The 11,566-nt window shown below is 45.5% G+C and overlaps 2 protein-coding genes across 2 annotated transcripts; both read left to right on the top strand.

Annotated features, from left to right (window-relative positions):
• Positions 1 to 556: 556 nt before the first annotated feature.
• Positions 557 to 4,261, top strand: LOC124665420 (AP2-like ethylene-responsive transcription factor PLT1). The gene is made up of 8 exons (XM_047202833.1): positions 557 to 671; positions 786 to 1,473; positions 1,773 to 1,855; positions 2,144 to 2,232; positions 2,397 to 2,470; positions 2,598 to 2,648; positions 2,771 to 2,847; positions 3,357 to 4,261. Exons 1-8 carry the CDS (start codon positions 557 to 559, stop codon positions 4,259 to 4,261), a joined length of 2,082 nt encoding a protein of 693 aa, XP_047058789.1.
• Positions 4,262 to 6,671: 2,410 nt separating this feature from the next.
• LOC124662591 (extensin-like) lies at positions 6,672 to 8,819 on the top strand. Its single transcript, XM_047200409.1, has 3 exons — positions 6,672 to 6,891; positions 7,383 to 8,371; positions 8,604 to 8,819. The coding sequence occupies exons 1-2, from the start codon at positions 6,672 to 6,674 to the stop codon at positions 8,345 to 8,347; spliced, it is 1,185 nt and encodes a 394-aa protein (XP_047056365.1). The 3' UTR covers positions 8,348 to 8,371; positions 8,604 to 8,819.
• Positions 8,820 to 11,566: the final 2,747 nt, after the last annotated feature.

Raw genomic sequence — 11,566 nt, forward strand, 5'->3', positions numbered from 1 at the left:
GGGCACCACTTTACTACTACATGTACATGCAGGGCATCAGGGTGCACTCATGTAGGGCTCTATACTATCTTGGCATGTTTTTGGGGAAAATGAGACAAAATATAGTGGACTCTCCCCCCAGAAAGCACAAGCAAAAGCTGTCTCTGTTCAGTTAAACCATGGCACTGTTTTTGTATTGCACACAGGTACTACAAAAAATGCAGTGCTTTTCTTTTGTTTGGAAAAAGCTTCTCCTACATAAAACTAATAAAGGAGTAGTCTCACATAGCATCAGTATCATATATCCATCCACAGTAGTCTCACGACATATCAGTATTAGGGAGTACTAGTACTTTGTATAAATATCTGCCTCAGGAGTACTACTAGTACAGTTGCTTAAGGTTCCGAAACTCTCTTGGCTCTTGACCTCTCCAGCTCTTCCCCTAGCCTTGGACTGCGCCCCGGAATGGCTTCTTGATCTGCTCCTCTATTCTCCAGCCTATCTAACAGCAACCTTAAGTAGAGACCGGCTAATCACTTCCTTATCTATCTTTAGCTAGCTAATCATCCGTCGACCATGGCTGCTGTGAACAACTGGCTGGGATTCTCCCTCTCTCAGCAAGAGCTCCCGCCCTCCGGCGCCGTCTCCGGTGACGTCTCGGGCGCCGACGTCTGCTTCAATATCCCCCAAGGTAAATACAGATATACACAGAGTCACAGATGGTTAACTGCATCAAAGAGTAGTACTGGACTACTGGTGAAGTGGTAAGCGGAATATGAAATCTTGTGCTTGATTTGATGTGCAGATTGGAACATGAGGGGATCGGAGCTATCTGCGCTGGTGTCGTCGGAGCCGAAGCTGGAGGACTTCCTCGGCGGCATCTCCTACTCCGACCACCACCATCACCAGCACAAGGCCACGGCCGGCAACATGGTCGTTCCCGCAGGTAGCGGCAACGCCAGCGGCGCTAGCTACGCCAACTCCGGCGGCAGTAGCGTCGGCTATCTGTACCACCCCAGCTCCGCCTCTCTCCAGTTCGCTGACTCCGTAATGGTGGCCTCATCCGCCGGCGTCCAGCACAACGGCTCTGGCGTCATGGAGAATAGCAATGGTGGCGGCATAGGGCTGTCCATGATCAAGAGCTGGTTGCGGAGCCAGCCCGCGCCAGCGCAGCAGAGGGTGGAGATGGCGGCCGAGGGCGCGCAGGCGGCGGCGCAGGGGCTCTCTCTGTCCATGAACATGGCGGCAGGGATGCCGCAACATCTCGGCGGAGAGCGAGGCGTGTTGGAGAGCGTGTCCACGTCGACGCAGGGAGGGATGGCTGCTCGGAAGGAAGACGCCATCGGTGCCAGCAGCACTGGTTCCGGCGCCGTGGTATCCGCCGGTGCTGATAGCACAGGCGGCAGCGGTGGCACAGTGGTGGAGTTACCGGCAGCGAGGAAGTCGGCCGACACGTTTGGGCAGCGGACCTCGATTTATCGTGGCGTCACCAGGTAGTGTGCATTGCAACTACAGAAGTTTTGGTTACTTTGTTTGCTTTTACTAATAAGCACCAAATGATTCAACTTTATTTGAGCTCTGCCTTCTCTTTTTTGTTTTTCTGCAATCTAGTGGTAGTAGCTAGCTAGGATTGTTCATACTTTTGTCTCTTTTTTTTCACCAAATGAGGTAATGCTATATGCTTTTAAGGAGTAGTAATGTAAATACAGAGTTATTAGGAGTGCCATTATGTGGGCATGATTGTTGTAGCCTTACAAAGTTTGATCATTTGTTTATGAATGGCTTTAATTAGACATAGATGGACCGGGAGATATGAGGCTCACTTGTGGGACAACAGCTGCAGAAGAGAAGGGCAAACTCGCAAGGGTCGTCAAGGTACTGATACAACATCTTTTAAATTTGGTTTTTGCTATCAATATATATCATTATTTTTCTCCAATGTACTAACTGTAGTTTTGTTTCATTGACGATTCAACCTTGTTTGAACTTGACCTCTTCGACTCTACGCAGTCTATCTAGGTAAGCAAGATCCAGATGGAACAATTTCAATTCGTTGCCACATTTAATTTAGATGTATTTTTTGTTTCTTGATTCAGTGATGTTAGTAGTATCACTTGTTTACACTTTCTTCTGTACATCTTTAATGTTGAAACACATATGCAGGTGGCTATGACAAAGAGGAGAAAGCTGCTAGAGCTTATGATTTGGCTGCTCTCAAGTATTGGGGTCCGACGACGACAACAAATTTTCCTGTAAGCCTTGTTTTGCATTGCTGTTAAGATACCATTTATCACAATTCTATTGGGAATTGATCAATGTAATGGTGAATGAAAATATTATTTTATTTTATTTTTATGATGCCTAGTTTACTGAGGTTGTACTTAATGACATGCATATGTTTTACATATTTAACCAGGTGAACAACTATGAAAAGGAATTAGAGGAGATGAAGCACATGACAAGGCAGGAGTTTGTGGCATCTCTGCGAAGGTCGGTCTAAAATCCTTTATATATGCACATATAGGTCTATGTTTACCTAATCAGTTAATGTTAATAGGAGTATTATTAGATCATTGATGATAATTAACTTATCCTATCAATCTATTTGTATGTGCAGAAAGAGTAGTGGTTTTTCAAGAGGTGCCTCCATTTACCGCGGAGTAACCAGGTATGCAATTTCTTTTTCTTTGTTCATCGTGTGATGTAGAGATTGAGAGGACTATCCTATCTTTCTCTAAAAGAAAAAATCTTCACTTCCTGACGAACCATCTTAACTCTGTACAAATAAAGACACCACCAACATGGGAGATGGCAAGCAAGGATAGGGAGAGTTGCAGGGAACAAGGATCTCTACTTGGGCACCTTCAGTAAGTATATGCTCCATGCATGCACACTACACAGTGCATCTTTGTTACATCGAATTAATTACAACCTCATATATATTTTGTTCACTCATTTTTGGAGTACATCTTTTTTGTGGAAACATAAAAAACAATGATTTCGCTCAAGATGTCTCTGACGCATGGGTCCAAGGTCGTCACTAGCATGTGAGACATGGAGTGAGAGTTCATAAAATGCCACCAAATATAGTGACAAATCGTATATTTTCCGTTAAAAATGCGACCGCCTTTTAAGTCATGCCAAGTTGCATCTCTCCTCATGTGGCTAACCTTTTTAAACGTACGTACCTTCCATGTTTAGTGCTGCCACTGTCTCCACTCACCAGTGCATCCAGTCAAAATATTGGAGCTGGATTTGCAGTAAACTAATACGTACAGTTGATTAATATAATCAAGCTAGCCCATCTTGCATGCATCCATGCATGGCATGCATTCGTCGAGTGGTTCTAAACCATCTGTGTACGTGTTGTGCGTAGGCACACAGGAGGAGGCAGCCGAGGCGTATGACATCGCGGCGATCAAGTTCCGAGGTCTCAACGCCGTCACCAACTTTGACATGACACGCTACGACGTCAAGAGCATCCTGGACAGCAGTGCGCTCCCCATTGGCAGCGCCGCCAAGCGCCTTAAGGACGCAGAGACTGCGGCAGCCACATCGGCGTCCCTCCAGCAGCAGCACGCCGGTGTGGTGAGCAGCTACGACATCGGTGCACTTTCTGCTTACGGAGCAGCCTACCACCACCCTTCTGTGGCCGCCGCCTCAGCGTGGCCGACCATCGCGTTCCAGGCGTCGCCCCTGCAGTCATCCGGCGGACAGTACATGTACCACCCCTACGCCTCCCAGGCGCAGCCGCTGCGCGGGTGGTGCAAGCCAGAGCCGGACCACGCGGTGATTGCGGCCGCGCACAGCCTGCAGGAGCTCCACCACCTTAACCTTGGCGCCGGGGCTGGCGCCCACGACTTCTTCTCGCAGCATGCCCAGGCGATGGCGATGCAGCAGCATGGTGGCCTCAGCAGCATTGACAACACCGGCACCTCGCTTGAGCACAGCACAGGGTCTAACTCCGTCGTCTACAATGGCACCGTCGAGAGCAATGGTGGCGGCAGCTACATGCTGCCAACAGCGACAGCAAGCCACGAGCAGGCAGCGCTAGCCCATGGACGCGTGGCGCAGGCTTATAACAATGGCAGCATGAGAGATCAAGACGACGGCAAGATCGCCTACGAGAACTTCCTCCTGGGCAGCACCGAGGCCTACGGCGGTGGGAGGATGACATCTGCCTGGACTCCGGCCTCGGCCCCACCAGCCACGAGCAGCAGCGACATGAGCGGTGGCTGCAACGGCGCACAGCTCTTCAGCGTCTGGAACGATACTAATTAGGTCAGCTTGAAGGAAAAACTAACATCACAGAGCACTTAGGGTTCATGAGATGGCCATTAAGCTGTTATTGGCATGTTCTATTACTATTACTTGGTAGATTCTAGCTAGTCGGAAGGGGATACTTGGTTCTTCTGGAGAGGAAGGTGTAATGGCTTCTGAGAGGGCTACGCATTGCATTGCATGGTTCTTCAATCAGTTGTGCTGTTATTGTTTTGGGGTTAAGTTCAGAAGGACATATATGTTGTCTGATCAATTGACTAGAGAATTAGATGGATCGACTACTGATCAATGGAGCTCAAAATATCCTGCTTGTAAATTTTGAACTTCAGGGTGGATTATCATCGCATGATGGTTATCGATGGGCGTATCTTTATAAAACTAGCTGATTCTTGTCTACCTTTTGTCCGTATGACCAAGCAGGGAAGTCAGCAAAGTTTACTACTGGTCCTGAAATATATTCTTCAAGTTCCAAATTTCGTGAACTATATCCTTTAATATGTTGTTGTTTTCTTTGGTTATACAAAATGGAGAGAAGTAGTACCATTTGGCAAAAAGAATTTCAGTCGCCAAGGAATAATTGGAACAACTCATGGGCTAGACGATCTATCGGAGCTGGGCTGGGCTGGATTGCCCTGTCCTTCACATGGACCGAGCTGTTTATACAGATTTAGCCGCCTTCCCTAGTGCTGCAAGATGAAACAAAACTCTGTCTGAATTGGCAGCCACCAATTGCCATACATTTCCTCCACTAAATTAACCACCATAGGTTTCCTCTACAAAGTTAGCCGCCATTCGTTTCCAGCAAACAAAATATCCATCTATTATGCACTAGCTAAGCAAGCCACGACTACAAGTCCTGAATTCCTGAAGCTTAACATTTTTTTTGTAGTATGAAAGGTTGCTTTCTCTGTAAACAATAGTACTATCCATTTGTTCACGCAGTAAAAGAAAATCATGCATGAAAAACTATTTCTTATTCTCTTAATCGAATAGACATCCTACCCTCTAAAATCTCGGTCTCAAGATGATCGCAAGAGAATAAACTCAGAGTGCACAACCCAAAACAGAATCAAAGCATATTTAATTGTTAGTTAAACCTGCTCAACTCATTCATGGAGCAGAGGAGACAAGGCAAGCATGTGCCTTGCAGAAGCTACCCTTTGACCAGGGACATGATAACACATTTTTTCTTTGCTTTACCTGAGGTGGGTGACCTGCTATGTTGTGGTCAGCGGGCTAGTATATTTGAGCAGTTGAAGCTACACATACCACTCACTCCGGCTAACCTGCCAAAGATAATCGAAGCACTGCGGCAGTTAACTTTCTCTCCCCGCTTCTCAAAATCTACCACCAGCACCAGTCGACCGCCTAGGCACCCAGCTGGAAAAAATTGGGTGAATCTGTTTTTTTCTTGTATTTCTAACTATTTTAAGCAAAGGGTGAATCTGCAGCTATAAATATTGACAGCGAGAGATGGTTGAAATAGTCTTAAATGGATGACAAAATGGACTGAAAATGTTACCTTGTATCAGGCAATTCCTCGAACTGCAGGAGTTCTTCTTCCAAAACAGGGAAAACATACCAAAGATGCCACGCAGTACTAGATGTTTACCAGAATGGATTTGGTTTAACCACACCTCTACGAAGATCCACTGGAATAGAAAATTAGGTGCCTGATGAATTAACATCACAACAATCCTTCCCGATTATTTTTCGAGAATACAACCCTTCCCAATTATTAACATTGTGGTTTTGTCCTAAAAAATGACTGACCTATCCGTTTGATATCGTAGTCTCACATATTGTTTTTCTTCCAATTCCAAGTGGACTTACCTGGAAATTCATCAGTTTCGGTAAATGACACGCCTTCACAGACTCTGGGTTTGAACAACTCGGATTGAATTTTTTAATAAAAAAACATGAGAAATTGCATCACAATTTCCATCCTTTGTTCTTTTACAACAGGTCAGATGAATTCAGTATGCAAGATAAACTGCAAAAGATATTTACAAAGAGTCTTCAAAATTTGGAAGCAACTGAAATCGGTATATCACGCTGGTGAATTCTTCACTAACAAAATGTTATATTTGCGGCCACTTCAAATTTTACAGTATTATTCTCTGAAATTACATACCAGAAGATTTATATATACACCATACTAAATAGTACTCTAACTACAAAATGTTATCTTAAATCACACCTAGTTTCATACTCCCCCTGAAATCAAGTGGGTGACAAAGTGCAGGCACTAAACATTCAGATGGACATACTGCCACCTCCACCCCTACCTGCTGTGTCACAAACCCTGCCAAATGCCACCTTGAACATTATAAATACCTACCCATACCAAAGCTAAATTCATTCAGAATCTCCCCTCTCCTCCTCTCACCAGAGAAAGCACTGCTCAGCCATGAAAATGAACATCGGAGGCCGGCCAAAGGGTCACCTATGGCTGGTCTTAGCTGTGCTGGTTGCCATTCCAATGCTTGGTGAGGCAGCCAGAAGCTTGTCACCACCTTCTCTCTCATCGACATATGCTCCTACCATTAAGGTGATAGGGAAAGCATACTGCTATAGATGCTTCAACGAGGCACACCCAGAAGAATCACATGGGAAGGAGCACCTGGAAGGTGAATTTTTTGTTATTATGCAGTTCTTGTTATCTAAGCATGCTAGTGCAGTTAGCTTGTAAATAAGTCATTTTTCTTCTTGATAATCAACACCACTTGTTTACATGAAAAATGTACTCAAGCATATCATGCAGAATGTCTAGGAACATAGCTATTAGAAAAAAAAAGCTCTGCGGTTATTACTATGTGTCGTGGTTACACAAATCTGTCAAAGGCTGTAGAAGAACACTAAACATTCTTGCTTTAAATAAAAATACCAAGCTGCTACCAGGTAGGAAAAAACAGTAGAGAAAGGATTTGAGGACATAGAAACATGGAACTAATAACTGCACGATGCACTGCAAATCCAAACTGTAGCTAAATCACATTGGAGAAGAAGACTAACATTAAAGAGGGGTGATGTTTTACAAGTTGTTCATGCTTCCTAAATGTCCTTCAGCATTTGACCTTTTATCCTGTCACTTATGACCTTTTATCCTGATTTGGTGCAGGAGCCATGGTCAAGGTCACTTGTCAGGCCAATGACCAGGCACTAGTGGGATTTGGCTACACAGAAAGCAATGGCAAGTACAGTGTGGCCATTACGGGCTTGCAACTTAGCGGCACCTTTGGGGCTGACTCGTGCAAGGTTGAGCTCCATGCAGCAGCAGGAGGATCTGACTGCAATGTGCCCATGGAGTTAAGTCTCTCTGGTGTTAGTGTTTACTCCAAGTCTAACGAGGAAGTGGTTCTCCAAGCCAACCAAGTACTGGCATTTGGATCAAAGAAGACATTTGCTGGATGTTCACAACCTCACATTCTACCACCGATGCATCAATCTAATTCGCCACCACTCCCATACCAGCATTCACCACCTCCTAAGAACTTCTACTCTTCGCCACCACCCTACCAACAGTCCACACCTCCAACCAATTACCAACCTCCACAGATATCTAACAATCATCAGCTACCTCCACAGGGTTACAAGTATTTACCACCTCCATACTACTACAACTCCCCACCACCGCAATACCAGCATTCACCACCTCCGAACAACAACATAGCAGCACCACTGCCTTACCTGCACTCCCCACCTCCGTACAACTACAAGTCACCTCTTCTACCGTTGTCACCAACACCTCCAAGCCACTATAACTCTCCGCCTCCATTTAACTACGGATCTTCACCCCCACCTTACCAATATTCTCCACCCTTACTTCCAAAGCATATACAGCCAAGTGTTCCCAATTTGAATTCCTCACCAGCATCAGTATCTCCACAGCCTCTTTACCCCTACAGTTCTCCACCACCATCTCTGAACTCCTACCAATCCCCACCACCACCGAACCAGCTTCCTCATGCGAAACCCCTACCAGTGTCTTCAACATCTCCACAGCCTCTCCACCACTACAGCTCTCCACCACCATCGCTTCTGAACTCGTACCAATCCCCACCACCGCCAAATCATCTGTCGTAAGCATCAGGAAGGCTTTCTTGAAATGTAAGTCTCCAACTGGGCTTTACGCGGTACAGTAAACCATTTAAATTTTACATTATTGTATATCATAACTTTGAGCTTGGATCGTAGTAATGTAAACTTTTAGCCTTTCAAGATAGCTCATATAAACTCAACATAAAAGACTGCATTGGTGAGATGATTTTCAAGTAATTAGATTCCCAAAGTACAAGTCACACGAGGTCTTAACCATATGATTTTACCTATCTCATTTCAGGATCAGACTTGGGCAGAATAAAAGGAAGAAGAGTTGATGCTTATCTCGAGAGGAAGAGGCGATGTAGCTGGACTTTTCAGCTGTGGATCTCAGTCCTTTGAATCAAAATATCGCAGTGTTATTTCAGCTTTCATTTCATTTCCTAGAGCTGTTTCAGCAATGTAAACATAAGTCGTATTATCTATGTTCACTATTCAATCCAATATATGGTGTTGGTTTCCTCCGTTTAGTTCCATGGTTTATACTGCGGCATCTTATCCAAGATGCAACAATCCAGAAGGGAGTTCTCACCACAAAAATCCATTACTCAGATTCTATTCGACATAATCACAAGTGAGCGTAGAGTACAGCGTGCACATCGATCAACATTGGCCACCCAAAAGCGCAATATCATCAGTAATCGTGCGGTTCCTACTAGACAAATCCACAGAAATATCTGTCACCCAACAACGCGCGGCGAGGAACATTTATTCAGTGGGCAGTCTCAGTTTTCACGAAAATTTGACTGGTAAATGAGAAGAAAATGACAACAACGCTCGGCTATTCAACTATAGCATCTTTCGGGAGGATCTCGCGGTATCTGCCATGGATTATTCGTCTACAGGCAATGGACGAAAGCAGCTTCTACCAAGTACCAACGCGAACGAGTAACCCAGCGTACTGACCTGGCTACAATAACTCGTCGCAGAGAAAGAGGACAGCCACGGAAGGCGGCGGTCTCCGAGCATGTACCCCTCGTCGCCGGCGGACCGGCGGCCGGTGGTCCGGTCCGGGCATGAGGCTACCAGAGCCTGGCGTGGCGGCGGAGACGCCGAGAAGAACGGCGGGCCAGTTTTGGTGGGCTTGGCCCGTCAATGTCCACGCGATAAGTCGGGCCTAAAACTGAACTAGGCCGTCAGGGCCACATGAGCAGGTGGTGTGTTTGGGCAGTGTAGTGGGCTAGTGGCTAGTGACGAACGTCTTCCTCGGCGCCGGCGGTTACCTTTCTCTTTCAGTACCACGCTCTACGGGTGCTGTGCACATGGAAGATGGTGGCATGGTTTGTTATCGCGTCGCATCATCAGAGATTCAGAGAGTAGAAACCCAAATAGTTATGGCTGTGTAAAACATACATATGTACTGCTCATGTTCAATTTATGTTTCGAAGACGGTCTATCCTTCTAGGAAAAACCAATTTAGGGCTTTGTCTCTCTGGGCAACGCCGCCGGTCCTCCTCGCCTGCATTGGCCTTGGTTTCTTGGAGGTGCGGTGGATCACGGCCTTTCGCCGGTGGGAGGTTTCAGTTTTTTTTAGGTATTTGTAGTGTCTTCTTCAAGATGGTGAGGCGGCGGCGGCTACATTCTGAAGTTAGAATAAGGTCCTCCCCACTCTACCCCCTTCCGACGATGTGCCTAGCGCTGACGGAGGGCATGTGTTCAACACCAACATGACTCTCTTATCATTGCCCTCCTGCTCTTCCCATCTGTCGTTCCTATCTTTGGTTCTGGTTCATGCTTTAGTGGCTAGCACTCGTCCTTTAGGAGCTTAGCACGACAACTTCCCGTTTATCTATTACAACAAGCTCTATTACAACAAGCTTTGCCTAGCTCTAGTGAGGGAGGGGCGAGGATGGTGGCATGCTTTCACCTTGTTCTAGTGCTTGTAGTTTTTGCTAGGTGGTCCAAAAATCTATTTTTTTTTTACTTTTAAAACTATTGGTACTATTATTGATGATTACAATAGATCGGTGGATTTTTCGCCAAAGAAAGAACACAATCTATCTCACACGGAAAAATTAGTTTGTGCTCGATGTTTTTTTAGCTAGTAACAGAAAACCTTTTGTTAGTGTAACAGACGAGCATATCCCACATGACCCAATTTATCGGTGATAGTGTATGTCCCCACACTATGGATCACATTAACCAGTAACGACCCTACACATCATTTTCCGAAAAAGTGAAGGACACACCAAAAAAAGGTGTCAAGTTGGGAAGGAAATAGATACCGGAGGAAGATGGAAGGAATCATGGAAATGTCTTCTTCTTCCTCTGGCTTGGTTTTGGGTGAGCCGATCATGATTCTGAGGCTGGTGTTGCAAGATGCTGCAGCTTGCAGATTCCGGAAGCACCCCAAACTTTGATGCCAACGGAATATAACTCGACATATTCCCTGCCACTGCTATTGGATGCCTGAAGCCAAGACACATGTCACACATCCAACCCAACCGCCATGCATATAGTACAAGATTCGCTACTATCTCCACAATATTTTTGGTATCTTCTCAATCACTTAAAAGCTATCCATACATCCTCCATCTGCTGGACACGAGGCTCATCGTCCAAGTTTCAGTATGGATGAGCCCGTGCGTACAAAGTTTCAGTACTGGCTCCATCTTACTGTAGTTTGCCGCAGCTTCAGACCATGCAGTTATCTTCATCCTAGTACTGTTTTGCTTTGTTTTGTATGTAGGCCAATTTTCAAGAGATTTTGCAAAGGGAAAAATAAAACATGAAGCAAAGTGTCCCTACCACCATCATTTAGCAGCAATCCAATGGGACCAACAAACACTACTACTAGTATAAATGATGAATTAACCTCGAGATCCACTTCTCACCAACTCCAACCAAAACCAAAAACATCCCAGTTGTACTACTAGAGTATCTCTGATTACATATTGCATTCGAAAAATGAAGCTGCATTCAGGAAACAAGGGAAACGGAGAGAAGAATCTGTAGTTTCAAAGACATAGAAGAAACAAGAATCTGCAATGTAAAGATGTTTCTCCCACTGCATATACAAATAGGATTTGGTACTTGGGTCAGCAGCAACAAACTTAAATAAAGTCTGCGTCCTGCATCAGTGGAAAAAAAGCAAATTACCAAAAGCGCCCTCCCTCTGCGGCTCTGCCCCACTCCTGAAAGCCAACGAAAGGGAGAGAAAAGAGAGGAGCGAGCGAGGCAGGGCAGGGACGCAGGGTGCCATAT

This window comes from Lolium rigidum, chromosome 6 (genome assembly GCF_022539505.1).
Source record: "Lolium rigidum isolate FL_2022 chromosome 6, APGP_CSIRO_Lrig_0.1, whole genome shotgun sequence".
Taxonomy (NCBI): Eukaryota; Viridiplantae; Streptophyta; class Magnoliopsida; order Poales; family Poaceae; genus Lolium; species Lolium rigidum.